The sequence below is a fragment of the Musca vetustissima genome, unplaced genomic scaffold (assembly GCF_032173495.1).
Source record: "Musca vetustissima isolate MV318-11 ecotype Yass unplaced genomic scaffold, APGP_CSIRO_Mvet_v1 utg5493, whole genome shotgun sequence".
NCBI lineage: Eukaryota > Metazoa > Arthropoda > Insecta > Diptera > Muscidae > Musca > Musca vetustissima.
The window spans coordinates 29,106-47,597 of NW_026888166.1; the positions used below are offsets into that span (position 1 = coordinate 29,106).

The 18,492-nt window shown below is 36.3% G+C and overlaps 1 protein-coding gene across 1 annotated transcript in view; it reads left to right on the plus strand.

Moving 5' to 3' along the window:
- Positions 1–905: 905 nt before the first annotated feature.
- Positions 906–18,492, plus strand: part of LOC133335993 (transmembrane channel-like protein) — a gene marked incomplete at its 3' end in the record, with an annotated part of 39,211 nt that continues 21,624 nt past the window's right edge. The window contains exons 1-5 of the mRNA XM_061544284.1: positions 906–926; positions 2,834–2,987; positions 10,876–11,130; positions 13,057–13,184; positions 13,449–13,553. Of these exons, the coding sequence (XP_061400268.1) occupies positions 906–926; positions 2,834–2,987; positions 10,876–11,130; positions 13,057–13,184; positions 13,449–13,553 (663 nt within the window). The remainder of the gene's footprint in view (positions 927–2,833; positions 2,988–10,875; positions 11,131–13,056; positions 13,185–13,448; positions 13,554–18,492) is intronic.

Consider the following 18,492-nt stretch of genomic DNA (forward strand, 5'->3'; position numbering starts at 1 on the left):
ATCCCAAAATGTTAATCTGATCATCGCCGAAAATTGTAGGCGTTGTTCTTGACCATAACTGGAACTTCATGAAAAATGTCAAAGCCATCAGCGGGATATTTCCCCCTCTAATGTGGTAATGGGTTACTAAATAATATCTGAATACTTAAGCACCTGTAAATATTTGACTGTAACTCCCACATCTGAGTAGATACATCACTATATTTGGTATCAATTTAAAGGCCAACCACTCCTCTTGAATATGCTATCAACTCCTCGGGTCTACATCCTCTAGGAGTAAATATATATGCCATAGAATACAAATTTTGTCATTTTTCACACAAAAGTCAGGGTCCATTTGACCCGCTAAAAATTGACCGATCTTTATCAAAACATGCATGCTTATTCTCTGGCCCGATCCCCTTCTCCATGCAAAAATTCGCAGTGTTTGGGCCATAATTGCGGCCTCTGGAGCGACCAGAAAAAACGACAAAAATAATGTTTTTGGTCCATTTCATCCCCTAAATATTAACCGATCTTTTCCAAAAACAATAGGGGTCTTCATTGGCCAGAACCCATCCTACATGCAAAATTTCGTGAAGATTGGTTCATAACTGTGGCCTGTATCGTGTTTACAAATTATAATGGACAGACGGACGGACGGACACACATGTCTTGATCGATTCAGCTAGTCGAGATATGACGATCGGTATACTTAAAGGTATGTCTAGGACCAATATTTCGCGGCGTTACAAACATTTTGGGCTGCACAAAGCTATAATACCCTGACAACATAGTTGTGTAGGGTATAATTAACATGCAAAATCGACTACTATATAAAAGTCCTGACAGATTTAAGGGATTCTAAATGCACGCCACATGGCGTAGGGTACAACAAATTTGGCCTGATTGATGGACCGAAAAATATGATTGCAATTCTCAAACCAGTGAGCGGAGCAGTATAGTCGGACGGGGCCGACCATATGATACCCTACACAACTTCCACGAAAAACTAACTTTCTGTGGATCTATATTCTGAGCTTGGGCAATATTTCGCGATATTTGAACTACTGGACCAACTAGAGGCCGACAATTATTACTAATATTCAGTACACCCCTTCTAATTACTTGTCCATATTCCCTTCCCTTGTGTTGTGATGTTATTATTCCCATTGGAGTCTATAGATCGACTCGAAAAAACACAAAAAATAAGTTTTCGGTCCACTTCATCACAATATAATTATCTGATCGTCTTCGAAAATTTTATGCGTTATCCTTGACCATAACTGGAACTTCATGGAATATTTTAAAGCGATCAGCGCTATATTTCCGCCCTCTAGTGTGGTAAAGGGTTACTAAATAATATCCGAATACATAAGCAACTGTGTTTGTGCAACTGATGTTTAAGTGTAACTCCCACATCTGAGACATACGACCATATAATTGGTATCAATTTAAAGGTCAACCACTGCCCTTGAATATACCAACAACTTTTCGGGTCTATGTCCTTCAGGCGTAAATCTATTCGCTATAGAATACAAATTTTGTAATTTTTCACACAAATGTCAGGGTCCATTTGACCCGCTAAATATTGAACGATCCTTATCAAAACAGGCATGCTTATTCTTTGGTCCGATCCTCTTCTATGGGTCATAATTGCGACCTCTACAGCGACCAGAAAAACCGATAAAAATTAAGTATTTTGTCCATTTCATCCCCTAGATATTAACCGATCTTTACCAAACAATAGGGGTCTTCATTGGCCAGAATCCACCCTACATGCAAAATTTCGTGAAGATTGTTCCATAACTGTGGCCTGTATCGTGTTTACAAAATATAATGGACAGACGGACGGACGAGATATAACGATCGGTATACTTAAAGGTGGGTCTAGGACCAATATTTCGCGGCGTTACAAACTCTTGGGGCTGCACAAAGCTATAATATCCTGACAACATAGTTGTGTAGGGTATAAATATCTAACAGTGGTGCTACCGTTATATGGGGCTATAACAAAACGGAGATCAATACAAAATACCAATTGACAGCCAATTCGGTGGAAAACGTATCCTCACGAGCTGTACGTAATGGTTGGGCATTTTCCCCGATGGAATGATTCGTTCAATATTGCTCTGACTATCCTCTCTCCATTCTTTGCATATGAATCATTCACCTGAATTGATTATAGTTAATGGTGAATGTTTGACTGCTTCGATATTTAATCCCCACATCAGATCTTATATTGCTTGTATTTCCATTATATCCTCATATGGATCACAGATGGGGATATTCAGCAGCCTATCGCTTATGTTTCTCTCTATGAAGAATGTGAGACCCCACAATCGTTTCGGCACAAACTGCATTCGGGTGGTAATTTTAGAAAACAAGGGAGATCTTCGCGATTTCATTTATCCTAGATTATACAATATCTAAGTATGTACAGAATAACGTGTTAAAATTTGGAACCGATTTGGTTCTTAGTTCTTCAGTTATCGCCATTAGTAAAAACATACACATTTTAAAATTTGAGAAGCAATTTCTGCCTTAGCATGATGCTGACAAAATAAATCGGCAATATATTTAAGAGTTGTTGAGAGTTTCACTTGAAATTTTATAGGGGCATTCTTGTATTAGTGTAGGTTCGAATGAGGAAACAAAGCTACAGGTTTATTTTCAATTCTTGATTTTTGAGGTGTTCTCCAATCAAGTATTTAATAAAATGCAAAATGAAACTTTAAATACCGATGCAAGAGGATGGCTTGGTTAACCTCTTGCTCTGGCCGCCTACTAGATATGATATACTGTTCGCTTTTTATTCATAATTTTTCTTTTCTCGTTCTCTTTTACCATGCAGAATACATCAACACCCACTGGGACAACACCACCAGCACATCAACTATCAGTTACATGGGCTACACCACCGTGTGCTGCAAGTAGTAAAGAAATCAAAGGAAAACCTTGTACACCCTTGCCCGGAGCTATTGCAGCAGCCACAGCATCAACACCAGGTGTCGGAATTGAGTTCAACGATATAGTTCAACGGAAAAGGTAAAAAATAACGCCAAAAGCGTAACACAAAAAAGAGAATATTTAATTAGAAAAAGAGATACAAAATAGTCAAGTTGATGTACGAAAAGAATAAATGACGAAAGTTATTGCGCAAAAAAAAAATCGCACACCTTAAGCGAAACACATTCAAACAAATAACGGACCCCTGAGGCACAGCCTATGAAGGACTCTCAAACTCATACGTAACGACGGTACTGCAGTGATATGAATATTTAATGAATGACAGCTGTTACGAAAATTATCTGTGAAATGACGGTTTCCCATTTTCGTAGTGGTTGAGGTTGTAAGTGTTAAGCAAAGCCATCTATTTGGGAATTCATGACAAAATTAATAACTACATCAGGTGGGACCAAGGGATAATTAAGTGGGAATATTTGCCTCGCGTTTTAAATGTACTACAATATTCATAAAGTATGCTTATAGGAAGGTCGAAATTCCTTATAATTTTACACGTGTAAGGGGGTTCTGCAAACGATGTTGTCATAATGATCACTCGACTTTCAATCAGCCAACACTTTTGTGTGAAATGGTGTTCATTAGATTGTCAAATGTATGATACATGGATTGTTGGCCTATAAATTGATACGAGGCCAAATTAGCTTTTTAATACACAATACCGGCCCATTTAACGGTCCCGTTCAATGTTCGGTATATTGAAACTCGTAGCCGTATTTTCCAATCGATGCGACTGTAATTCGGTGTAAAGGGTTCTGGAAGGCTTAGGTATATAGAAAATTTGTGCGGTTTATATATAAGTCATAGTTTGATATAACCCCGCCCAAAAGTTCCGCTTCTTTTCCGATATTAATAATTTTTAAGCGAATTTTCTCATGGGTGAGGCTATAATTCGACATATCCTGTGTCCTATAGTTCGACATTCCTATGTCTGTAATTTGGAACACTATTTTTCGGAGCTCGGAGCTCACTATATCATGACACCGTAAAATAGTCCCATATAAATGTCCTTATCGACATAAAGAATTTTTAATGCACCCCGCGTGGTGAATTGTTTGAAAAGTTCGTCCCGGCAGAACTTAACCAGTTTTTGACTTGTATTTGTTATGTTTAAGTCAGCCCAGTTTTCAAAATTTAGTGGCTGTATTTCGAAATTTAATTTTCCAAGAGTCTCAACTTTTTAAAGAAATTTTGAATGTAAACCATATGGTGTACTGTTTTTCTTCTTCTTTTCTAAAATAATTTTGAACCTATTTCTTCTCCGAGGAAGCCTTTTATTTTTTTTAAATTCGGAAAAGACAAAATGCAGAAACTTCATAGTATCCAAAAGCCCTTAAAATAGAGACGGACTACGGAGCTATATTGCAAACTTTCTGCCATGGTACGTCTATCCGATAACAACAACATTTTGCATGGAGGACCGAATGGAGTCCGCAGTTGTGTGTTCTATTTGAGGTGCTCTTACCACCTATACCGTGATGTATATAGTCAACATTGGTACTTCTCTTGCGGGTTTCCATAGTGGTGCGAAATTGTACTTACAAAGCTTTTGTTTGGTTTCATTTTTCCTGCCAAAAATAATATCTAATAAACATTTTTTCATTTTAATCCCAATTCATCCAAAATAAACATAACCAATAAAATGTTTTATTCTCTTTTTATGCTACGCATCATTTTTCTTGTATATTATTACCTGAAACGCTTATTACCAATCAACTGCTGTTAACTGTAACGTCTAAATATAATCCGATTTGAATTAATTTTTTTCTTTTATTCAACAATTCCTTTGAAATTTAATATCGCCACGATTAATTCTGTGTATATTATGTTTCCATTTCCTTTATTATCACCAACAACAATGCCACTACCAACACAACCGTAACACCACCATATCCACCTAACAACGGACGCACCAAACCGGATTCGACGAACAATTGATTTATCCCAACACAATGGTAACAACAACACTAACAATGGATACAACAAAGCAGGTCACCAGAAGAGAAGCCAACCGACTACACATTAAGTTATGCTGCCAGTAATCTCGCAAGTCCTGTAACCGAACAATTTATCGGTGAGTATCAATAGCTAAGCGGAATGAAAAACCACACATATTAAAATGGGTAGTAGAGAAAAATAGGATATTTTGTTATGAATATTACAGCGCATTCGGAAAATATGCGATGAAAACAAAACATCAAAATTGGATGTTCGCACAGCTTCCAATCCAATTAATTCGAGTAAGTACTCATAGAATTGGAAGCTGAGCGAATTTCATTTAAATACTTAACCATAGATGCAACTTTTTTCCGATCAACTGTAAATTCTTATCAAGCGACGAATTTTGAAAACATAAAAAGTCATAATCAATTTAATTTATAATCCTTCATTTTACACCACGAAATTTTCGTTGAAGACGTTATATAGTCTAAATCGATTCGCATCGGTCTTGTGCATCTTCTCCAATTTGAAATGCCATATTCCGAGATGGTGTCTTCTACTTGATCTTTTCATATAATTCCTGGCCTTCCCCTTCTGCGTGAAACATCAATAGGCTCGCTTTTATATGACTTTTGATCTGGGACATTCTCATTCATTCGCACAACATGGCCTAGCCACCATAGTCGCTGCAGCACGATACGACTGACTATGTCGATGTCCAATAATGTTATTGACCATATTGTCTCCTTTTTTGTGCACAGGACACAGGATGCTGAGGTTCCAATCGTTGGCATGTATTCCTCTACCCAGATGCTGGTCACCAGTCTTGAATAGTTCTGCTGGTAACCCATCGGCTTCTGCTGCTTTATTACTCTTCAGCCGATTGATGGCTATTCTGACCTCATCTTGGCTAGGTGGTATACACTCTATACCATCATCTCTTATTGGTTCTGAGGCGTCTTCTTGACCGGCACTATTTGATACCAGAAACTGCCCCTTCCAGATCCTCAACACGCTGTCTGTATCTGTGCCTGCACCAAAGCCTTCGGTTTGGTGTTTTACTCGTTGGTAAAATTTCCGGACTTCATACTGACTCCTGTACGTCTCGATTTGATCACGCTCACGTTTTTCTTGTTCTTTCTTCTTTTTTTCCGAAAACTCGTTTCTCCTCTCTCCTTTTCTCCCGATAATTCTCCATCACGTTACGTGTTGCTAATGTCTACAGTGTTGCCCTATACGCTGCGTTTTTCATTGCGTACCATTCTTTGTCATTGCCCTTCTATACTATTATCGGGACAAGAAGTGTTTGCGTCAACCAGGTGGGTAAGTTGAGCGGAGTTGGCATCTGTTATCTGTTGTGTTTGCAGCTTTTCGACTTCGAGTTTCCGTGTTGTGTTAGATCATACCTTTGTTGCTACATTAAGACGACGGCGAAACTTGGTTGCTACAAGGTAGTGGTCCGAATCGATATTCTCTCCTCGGAGCGATCCAAAGTCTAATACACTGGATGAATGCCTTCCGTCTATCACAATATGATCAATTTGATTTCTCGTTGCTTGATCAGGAGAAATCCAGGTGGCCTTGTGTATATCGAGATGCTTAAATCTGGTGCTGCTAACTACCATATTTTTTGCTGCCGCGAAGTCAATCTACCTCATGCCGTTGTCGGATGTTTCGTCATGGAGGCTGAATTTTCCGACGGTGGGGCCAAAAATATTTCCATTCCGATTTTTTGCATCAAAATCTCCTAGCAGAATTTCAATGTCATGGCCAAGGCAGCGATCATATGTTCCAGGTGCTCGTAAAACATGTCTTCGGTCTGCTAGTCTTTGTCTTCCGTCGAAGCATAAGTGCAAATATGACTGATGCAGAATAACTTCGCTTTTATACGAATTTTAGTAATTCGCTGATCTACTGGAGTCAACCTGGAGACGAGGTCTTTTATTCTTCTGTTTACCATAAATCCGCAGCCATATTCATGTCTCGTTTCATGGCAGCTATAATACAGTGTGTAGTCATCTGATTTACTTACGCCTGCACCTTTCCATCGCATTTTATGTAAGGCAATAATATCGGTTTTGTACTTCTTGAGTATATCCGCCAAAGCGAAAACTGCGTGCAGTGCAGATTACCAGGAGGTAGTCAACATTAGGGAGGTTTGGTTTGGTTTTCATTGGTTTGGTGTTTATTTTTTTGTTCTTATGGGTGAACTCACTCACTCAGCTCACTATTCCAACTGAAAAGAAAGAAAATAGCTACTCCAGGTGACACCGCGGGGAGGTCAACGTCCACCTTTGAGATGAAAGAGGGACCAAGGTAATCCTGGGTTTGCCCTGGTAAAATCAATCAGAGCCGTTGATTGGTATATATTATCCCCTATTACCCACATTAATATTTATGTAATTGTACCACCATCCTAATATTGTCATGAGGGAATTCGTGATGGTATTATAAATCCAATCGACAGTTTTTAATCAAATAAAATCGTATAATGCTACATTCTTAAACAAGAAAATAGAGCGCACATGCGTCAAACGAGGTGTTTCACGTAAGAGGGTGCTTTCAGTATTAAATCAATATTGAAAGGACAAATTAAAGAAATAGTGGATAATATATGACAGTTCTATTTCAAATAAGAATAAAATCGATCTTGAAATACGATTTCAATCTGTGTTGAGGGAGTGATATGCATTTCTTAATATTTTTCTGTTACGAAACAAATTTAATAACCAAGAAGCTGTACAAGTAAATCTCAGCAGTTCGTTTTACATTATGTTTTTACCAAATCGGAAACTCCATTCGTATAATATGAAATTTAAAAATTTTCAACATGTTGACCCTTTGTGAGGGAGGTACCGGAAGACGTAGACCCCTAGATCTCAACTTTGACATTGATCTGAGTTTGGTAAAAATACTACGATGTGTATATAACGGACTGGAACATTTCATATGACCCCACATAGCCTTTACAAGACTTGTACACAATTCTTGGGAAATTATATTATCCACGAACTAACCGACCAAAGAGGGTTTGAATGGAAAAGTCTAAAGGACTTCGCTAAGACCACAGAATGCTTACAAGTATAGGACGTCCAATCTTGTAAAGTATTTCCTCCAATTCTCCTTCCTTTTTAGAGCGCACAAGAGGCCGTTCACTGGCTTAAGGATTTGATTAATGATTTCGTTGGAATATTAGCAAAATAGCGGACCTAGGAAATTTATTTATTATTATTTATTTATTTTTTTTTTTTTTTTGTGGAAATCACTTAATTTTGACCAAAACCAAAGATGGTAAATAGGGAAAATCTTCACAGATTGGATTTATCATAGTTCATACGATGGCACAATGGCTAGCTATATCTTCAAGAGTTCTTGAGATTTTGGACTGGAAATTTTAATGAGACATTCTTGCGAGGTTGTACTTTCTAACTGAATAAACAGCTTGAGTTTTTGAAACCAACAATGGGGGGTCCTCTTAAATGTATATCATATTATTGGATATGTGGTGGCGTAAACCACCCCCGTTTTCAACCTAACCTAACATGAGTAAGGTTTTTGGTATTTAAAAAAAAATATCATTTGAGGTCCATGTTTTGGGTTTTGGATGCATTTTCTAATCGAAAAGGCGCTAATTCGGCATTTCGGTGTCATTATCGTTATAGGTCCATTTTGTGGCATAGCTCCTATATAAAGGTCCCATACGAATTTCGGTATTTTGCGGCCACATTTTTGTCCGAAAACTCTTCAATTTGGCATTTCGGGATTTTGAAAGCTGTCACGCATCTGCGCAGAAAATAGTCTTCATAGGTCTTTATATGCTTTGAGATAATCCCCATATAAAGGATCCACACAATTTTCGGTAGCCGCATTCTCCAAACGAAGTTTCTGTGATTTGGCATTTCAGAAATTTGGGGGCTGGCATGTGTTGACATAATCCCTATATAAGTAGTCCGCCCTATTTTCTGTATTTTGAAGGGTTTTAGCCACAATTTCCAAATTTTTCTTCTCAGAAAATGTTCAATATAGGCCAATATTTGTAAATACATATTGAGGTCCCGCCGGTCCAAACCAAACCAACTTTGTAAATTTGTAATCTATATAATTATAGGTAGTCACACTACGCTAGTTTTAAGCTTATTGTTTTTTATGTTTGTTATTTAAAAATCTGAAAACTTCCCTGAAGATGAAATTCAATGAATTTCGAAATATCGGAAAATAATAAATAAATACAATTATTGACCTCAAGCTTCAGCCATCTATAATGTAATCTATATATATTAATATATTATTAGGTTTAGAAAAAAGAAATCCATTAGGCCGGTCGTCGAAAATGTCGATAAAATCGGAGAAATTATCGAAGTTGACCGGCATGTTAGCAGTCGTAACATCGCACAGGAGCTAAAAATAAAACTGTTTTAAACCATTTACATAAAGCTGGATTGAAAAGGAAGCTCGATGTTTGGGTGCCACACCAATTAACAGAAAAAATAGTATGATCGAATTTCTATCTGCGAAGCCTTGGCCAAACGAAATGAGATAGACCCATTTATTAAACGGATGGTACTGGAGATGAGAAATGGATCACATACGATAACCCTGTGCGAAAACGATCGTGGTCAAAGAGCAATGAAACACCTCAAACGGTGGCCAAACCACTGTTATGCATTCGGTGGGACTGGAAGGGGATTATTTATTATGAGTTGCTTCCATATGGTCAAACACTAAATTCTGATCTCCGTTTGGAGATAGCAATTGACCAGAAACGGCCAGAATTTGCCATTAGGAAAGATGTCGTGTTCCACCAGGACAACGCTAGGCCACACAAATCTACAGTGACTCGCCAGAAATTTTGGAGGCTTGCTTGGGAAGTTTTAATGCATCCGGCATACAGTCCGGACTTGGCACCAAGCGACTATCATCTTTATTGCATTACAAAATTTATTTAATGGTAAAAGAAAGGAAATACATAGTTATATAAATTGCACCTTATGGTTTTAAGGGTATACAATTATTCCCAAAATACCTATATTGGTATCGGATATTTTCTGTGAGGGCTATGCCAATATCATCGAAAAATAGGGGAAACTTTATATGGGGCATTTTATAACATGCCTAAACCTAATAAAATTCCGAATATTAAAGGGTACGATCATATGGGGGCTGTACCAAAACGTGGCCCGATATATCCAATTTTAAAGGGATATATATAATTTATGGGATCTCCGGAGAGGGTATAAAAATTACGAAAGATATAATAACATATTACACAATATGGTAGTGGGTATTAAAACAAGCAAATTCAAATGAATGACTTATATCAAAACATATGCTAAGGATAATGTGAAATAATTAAAAATTTATCCGAACCAAATGTTACTCAACCTACATTGTCCACACTATCCAAATCTGTTGACTGCAATGCCAAAATAAACAAAATTTGATTTGTTGCCAAGAGGGGAGGATACGGACAGACGGAAAATGTCAATTCCAAACGTAACATAAAAATCCTATTTGCTTTTCTTAAATGTCACGTATTTGCCAGACATTAAAATGTAACACATGAATGAAACATTTTGAATGTTCTTCCCCACTAATGGCAGACAAAAATACAAAAACGAAAAACAATCTGAGAGGAAAGAAGACAGAGCAGTCTACGGAATCATACAAAACCCATTGCTATTCAAGGCAAGGAATATAACGAAAAAACAACAACAAAAAATCGCAATGATTTGCATGTTTTAATGGAATGTAGTTAGACCCAAATTCAAAATGTTACATTTTCAATAGATGCAAAAAAATGTAAAGAAGACGACCCGAACCATAACCGAAATTATAGTAATTTCCGTTGGCTCTTTTTGTTATAACTGTGCGTGTGACTATTTGCTATTCTTTTCTTATGGCATCTCTTTTGTTGTATTTTCTTTTTTGCAGATTTTCCCTTACAAAGTCCTGGCTTTAGTATTCACACAGCTAATACGGATAATAACGATGAAGACAATGACGAAAATATCGACGATGAAGAAGACTATTCTGTGTCTGTATCAGCTATAATGCAAAGACGTGCCAGTGTACGTGGCTATCGCAGGAAAAGCAGCAGTCGCAACTCACGCAGAGCTTCCAGTCCAATGGATCACGTTTTGGATAATGCAGAGCGTAGACGCTCCAGCGTCTATACAACAAGTTCAGGTATGATAATAACAACAACAATAACCAGTAAAAGACCAAAAAAATACAAAGGAAACATAAAATCCAATAGCATGTACGCTAAAGCAAAACAAAAAAAAAATATTTAGCAAATTCAACTATTTTGTATTAAAGTGGCTATTAAATTTGACCATCTATCTTTTACGAGGTAACAAAACTGCTAAATAGTATTTGGGTTTTATGTTGCAATAAGTTAAAGTTCTGCTAGTATAACACATGCATGTGATGGGGTTTTTAAGGAACAATTGTTTCAAGTGAACTGAAACAATAAATAAGTTATGACATCCTTTAATCGAAATATATTTCTTGAAAAATAAATTAATAGTCTTTCACAAAAAGAGAAATTATGCAAAAGCAAAAAAACTCCCTACCAGAAATTAACCAAAATGGGCCCAAATTTCGGAGTAGTCCTCGTTATATATTAGTGCTTATTAAACGTTTCATTCTGTTTGCAACACACCGGTAGTGCAAAATGAAAAAAATCGCGGTTTCAAACTGCGTACGTCCCTGAGCGCGTTTTTAAATCAAATTCGCGGAAATTTGGTACAATGGGTTCTTATTGGGTTATTTTTGGATACCAAATGTCTCCTCTAAAAATTATAAATATAGGTCCATTGTTTTGGGTAGCCCCCATATAAGGGCACCCCAATTTTTGGTATTTTGGGGTTCTTGAGGACGTTTTTCAAATATAGGCCCATTGTTTCGGGTAGCACCCATATAAGACACCCTCAATTTTCGGTATTTTAGGCTTCTTGAGCGAACTTGCTATAATTTGGTATTTTGTAGTCGCATATGGTAACAAATCTTCTTACCAAAAATTATTAATATGCACACCTTTTAGGGTAGTTACCATATAACCCCCTTCTTATATTATAATAGGCGTATTCTACCATAGTTTAGGGGATATTCTTTACTCGAAATGTCAGTTTTCCCTACGATTAAGCCATAGGTTGTAATTATTCCGCTTTCTAAGGAAATCTTGATAAAAAAAACTTGAACCATACGATTACGAAATATATCGGCCAGCATTTAAGCATGTTCACCATATATTCTACCATGCGTTTGGGGTTTTCATTAAAAATTCCTGAAATTTGTATTTGCTGTACATAATGGTTTACATAAATCGGTATGTAGAATTATCGGTATAGGTTCACTTTGTGGTATGTTCCCTATATTTTCCTTTCAAGTATCTTTCAGTATACATATGGTGGAGGGTATCCAAAGTTCAGCCCGGTCGAACTTAACTTAACACCAATTAACATAAAAAAATAGAATTGATCGAATTTCCATCTGCGAAGCCTTGGCCAAACGGAATGAGATAGACCCATTTCTTAAACGAATGGAGAATAAAAATGGATAACATACAATAACCCTGTGCGAAAACGAACATGGTCAAAGAGCGGCGAAGCACTTCAAACAGTGTCCAAACCAGGGCTAACGACCAAGAAGGTTCTGCTATGCATTTGGTGGGAATAGAAGGGGATCGTTTATTATGAGTTGCTTACATATGGACAAACGCTAAATTCTGATCTCTACTGTCAAAAGCTGGACCGTTTGAAGATAGCAATTGACCAGAAACGGTCAGAATTGGCCAACAGGAAATAATTCAAATTCCACATAGAATTATCAATGAATAATTTCAGATTTCAAATGAAATTCTCGAATTTGTAATTAATTGTAAATTCTTGAATTGCAATTTAAATTGATGTTGAGGTGCAAACTCTATTGGTCTATTCCTATACTTCAAGAATCTACTTCTTTTTACTACGATAACAAATTTACCATTATGATATCGAGAAAATAATAAAATCTAGTAAATTCTTGTAGTGCTGGAACAGACCATATATTCCCTCACAAATATTGACGTGAAAACCACATATTAAAAACATTTACCTTTTTTCATTTCAGATGAAGGTACAAATCAAGAATCAACACAAGAGCAAATATTTGAAAACATACGTCTCCACAAGGAGGTTATACAATCGGTTAAACTTCAACCATGGCCAATACGTAAGAAACTTAAGCTAGTACGACAGGTAAGCATTTGTGGTGGCTAAAACTAAACACCAGCAGAAACAGAAGTAGCAACAGCAGCACACCACCACGCATACGAATACCTGAAATGTATTCATTCTTTTAGGTAAACCTTCAGCACTTCTCTACTTGATGTTGAGTTTAAGACGCAACTAATTCCGTAGCTGCTGCTGTTTTTGTTTGAATGGAATATTTAAAAGTTCTGAAAAGAAAATATATTGCAAAAAAGTTTTCATTTACTTTTGTTTTTTATTTCTCCATTGTAGGCTAAAACATATGTGGCCCGGCATGAGGGAGCACTACAGGAACGTTTTGCCATGTCACGCAGCACTCGAGATTTGTGGGCGCGTTTTAAAATTGTAATGGCTGCTGTAAGTGATTTTTACATTTTCTTTAGACCACCACCCTCGCTACTCGACGGTTGCCACTTCCTGCTTTTAGTGTGTGTGTGTTCCTTCCACTTGTGTTTTCCACTTTTCATTGTTTGATTTGAGGATGTTTTTTTTTCTAAAGTTGTTTAGTTTTTCTTTTGTTCCCCCGCATGTTTTACTTCATTGTTATAAGATATTTCGTTCACTTCTTGTTACCTTTTTATTTGGAAAGATTGTAGGTTGAAAAGTTTGTATGTTCTCATTCATCCATTGTGGATGAAACTTGTATGGATGAATGGCAAAAAGCATCATCATACCCATGAATATTTATTACGACCATTGAAGAGTTTTTCTTTTAGCTCTTTATCGACTTGGTTTCAGGTTTGTTCATGACTTTACCAAAAATGTTTTGTAGCATTCAGAATTAAGAGTGAAGCCTGAAAGTTTTGATCATCTTTAATCCTCAAATGATATATTACCAGACCATCCAATGATATAAATTAATAAAACATAGGCCAAATTTTATCATGAGACAATTTTCTAATGGAAATTTTCAATACGAATGCACAAGTCCAATTGTGACATAACTGTTTTAGGGAAGGCGAAGAAGAGGAGATTTTGGCAAAACAGATTTTGGTAAAAAAACAAGTCGTTGTCATTGCCCTTCAAATGTTTGATGGTTTGAAAAGATCTGTCCAGCCAAACCAAATTTTAAATGGACATCTCTCTGTCTCTCTCGAGCTTTCCCGAGCTCTCGTAAAAACGTGAGGACATTTATATAAGTTTTAATCGTTCGAGACTTTTATATTTGGTGTCTATGTCATGGTAAATTTTTTGGTAGAAAGATTAGACACCAGAGCCAATTCAGTTAATTCCTATCCAAATATTTTTGGATAGGAATTAAAATGCCAAATCCAATTCGGTTAAAAGTGATCCCAAGTTTCCCAAAATACCGACATTTGAATTCATAGTCCGATGGTACCTACTGACCTGATATTATACTACCAGCCTTGTACCTCATCGGAATATTAATTTTTCACCAAAACCGTTTCAGACAATTTGAATTGATAATGTCCGCCCGCCTGTCTGTCTGGCCGGCTTGAGCGCACGAAGGGAATAGCCGATTTTATTACAACTTGAAACATCGTAAAAACATTACTTTAAAATATCACGTGTCAAAATTTTGAAAACTTGTACATCTTATATGAAGCGAACGATTAGGTCCGAAGATGGAACACGTCGCTTCCCTTCTTCTGGTACTTCTCCACAAAATTATCAAAATTTGACTGAAAGTTAACCCTTTAGCCCACTGCTTCAAGTACCTTCCTACAAAGGATCAATATTTTTAAAACTTGTACATCTATCCTATGAACTGAAACGAATATCCGATTTCATCGAAACTTTGCACATCGTAATATATTTACCTTACCTAGGTTATGTTGGAAGATGGGACCCGTCAAGTTTTTTGGACATTCAAACTATAAGTATGCGAAAAGTACTAAATTTGGTACAAAAAACTTGAAATTTGGAATGCGAATTTGGATTGAGATGTAGGGTATATTTAAGTAGAAAGTGTGCACTCATGTGTACGAAAAGTACTATATGGTACTATATTTGGTACAAATTTAATTTGGAGATACAAATCGATTGGGATATGTACGTAGTTTAGGAAATTTGTTACTTATAGGCACTAAATCGTACTATAAATGGTACAATTTGGATTTGGGTGAACCGATGGAGCGGGAACAATGAAATTTGGAGTCAGGATCACTGTAGGGGTGTAGGATTGGGGGTCAGGATTTAGTTTAAGAAATTAATACGTATGGGTACTAAATGGTACTAATTTGGTACAATTTTAATTTAAGTGAACCAATATAGCTAGGATCATGAAATTTGGAGTCAGGATCACTGTGGAGTTGTAATATTTAGATATGTAGGAAGTTTTAGAAATTGTTACTGCTGTGTACTAAATTTTGTACAATTTGAATTGTGGGTGAACCGATAGAGTTGAAATAATTATATAGGATCACTGTGGAGGTGTAGGATTGGAGTATGTAGGAAGTTTTGGAAATTCGTACTACTGTGTACTAAATTTGGTACAATTTAAATTGTTGGTGAGCCAACAGAGTTGGAATCCTGAAATTTGAATTTGGAATAATAGGGTATTCAGGAAGTTTTGTTGGATTGTTGAGGAGGGTACTTATGAAAATAATGTGTGCTAAATGAAACTGAATTTGGTAAAATTTGGATTTGGGTGAACCGTTAGAGTTCGAATGATGAAATTTGATACTAAATAATACTCAAATTTAATTTATGGTCAATGTTAATGTGTGGATTGTTAAGTTGTTCTGACATATGAAATTTTCAGTGAAAATAAAATTATATGTTAATACATGTTTAAATATTTTTCACATTCGCTAACGAAGTAGCGGGCATATGCTAATTTCCAATAAAAATAATAAAAGTTTTGTGTATTTCCGTACACCTCCGTCAACTATAGTTATATATTTGTCGGTCACGCCGGCTGACAATTTTTATCTTGTTCGAATACCATCTACAACACCATACAACAAAATGTAGCTCACTGGGTGGAAAATTCATTATGAGGATAATACCAAAAATAACGAATTCGCCATAGGTTAAGTTTTTGAGTTACGAAGTGATGAATTTTATATATTCTAAGACCTATAAAATTTATCACTTCTAAATTTCCAACTTGAGTGTCAGTAGTTTGGTACTTCTTTTTCCCTGGATGTATGCCATTTTCGGTACATCGTTCATATTTTTAAACCTAAGAGACTGTAACAATCCAATCCAATTTTTTAACCAATGACAATGTTTTGGCAAATCCACTTAAAATTTTACCGGAAAAATCGATATGTTAGCCAAATTTTTCAATGTATAATTTACAAAACGATTTTAATTTGTTTAATACAATTTCATTATTGAAAAGTTGCAGATGTAAATATGACCGCATTATATTTAAGTCCGATTTTAAGTGCTTAAAGGAAGCTTCCTGTGTCATTATGATATTCTAATCACATTGACCTTGATTCATGTCGTATAATATAGTATTAAAGTTAAAATAGTATTATCATTAAAAATAAGCTATTAACCGCTATTAAAAATACGCTATAAGCCGATTTTTAGAAAATACCTTACTACTTTCTCACATGTTCATTAATTTCAAAATTTACTTCATAAGATTGTGATAATCCACTTAAGCTCAACCCAGAACCCACTTACATACACATGCTTGCAGATTGGGTGTGCGTCAGAGTAAGAATATCATTCGACCTACAAACTTAATACCATAAAACAGTGCCACTGCTTATAAAGTTCCATTAATGCCCAACAATATTCGCAATGTTAATCTTGTTGTTCTTCGGTGTTACATACAATTATAATTTACAACATCCTCCCTCATACGCTGGTATTTACAATTTGAAATGGATTTCAATTTGCTGCTAATGGACCTGTAGTGCTTTGTTGGCACTTTCTGTAACCGGTATGTGGCCAGTGCCGGTCTACAGGATACACACGTTAAACACAACAATATTTCTGATGTTTGGTTGCTGGTTCTGGTTCTGGCAAACACCAGGCATGCATGCAAGCAGGTCATCATCAGCAGCAGAGTTCATTGTTGAACCAGCAGGAAACTAACCATACTTCAAACAAGACAATGAAGGTTACCTTCGTTTCAACTGCATTATGTGGGATGTTTTATTCTTATCTGTAGTCACATGAGAATACTATACACCCGTACATATTTACGTGCATAGATGGACTGGACAAAGGACTTGCCACTTTTGTTGTCCAACATGCAAGCAAGCAAACACACAGAAACGGAATTTTCAAAATTGCTCGGTCATCTGGTCCTCATGAGGGCATCAGTGTTGTTCCGTTGAGCCAGGTGAGGGTATATATGTGTGTTTGTGTGTATAGAAATTAAATGATGTTTTAATTGGAATACATGCTAAGCTTTTAGTCGATTAAAGATAAAGTTTAAAATTATAGAGTTAAATAAAACAACAGATTAAAATCTGTTATAAAACTCATTGGCCAAACATAATTGAGTCTCCGGTGAGTTACAAGCGATAATAATTGTGTAATAAAATGTGACACATTTTTAAATTGAATTTGGGAGAGTGAAACATATTCAAAAATTAAACAAATGAAAAAGCGTCCGAACCTTTTTTACCCTCGGCCGGGCCGAACTTTTGATACCCTCCACCATAGTTATACTGACAGATACATGTAATGAAAATATAGGGAACATACCAAAAAGTAAGCATATACCGATAATTCTACAAACCGATTTATGTAAACCATTATGTACACTAAATACAAATTTCAGCAATTTTTAATAAGGATTTTTCCTAAAATGTGTATGCTCCAAAAAGTGAAATGATACTGATAACGCATGGTAGAGTATAAAATCCTCAAACTACTGTAATTTAGAATACAAAGTTTTATGAGGCTATGCCTAAAGGGAGACCAATATTGATTACATAGTGTAGGAAGTAGTGAATATTTGGGGATATGATTATATGAGGGCTATGCCTAAGGCGGAATGCTTACAACCGCTCTCAAGAACCCCAAAATACCGAAAATTTGGTGTACCTTTATATGGGGGATACCCGAAAAAATTGACGTATATTTATAATTTTCTGTGGAGAGATTTGCTACCCAATAAGAATTCAAATTACTAAATTACAGCCAATTCGGTGAAAAAATCCGGTCAAAACCCCCCAAATACTGAAAATTTGGATGTACCCTTAAATGGGGGCTGCAGAAAAAGTGGACCTATATTTATAATCTTTAGTGGGGAATTTTGGTACCCAAAAAGAACCCAATGTAACAAATTTCAGCGAATTCGGTTGAAAAACGCGCTCAAGAACCCTAAAATACCGAACATTGGGGGGTACCCTTATATGGG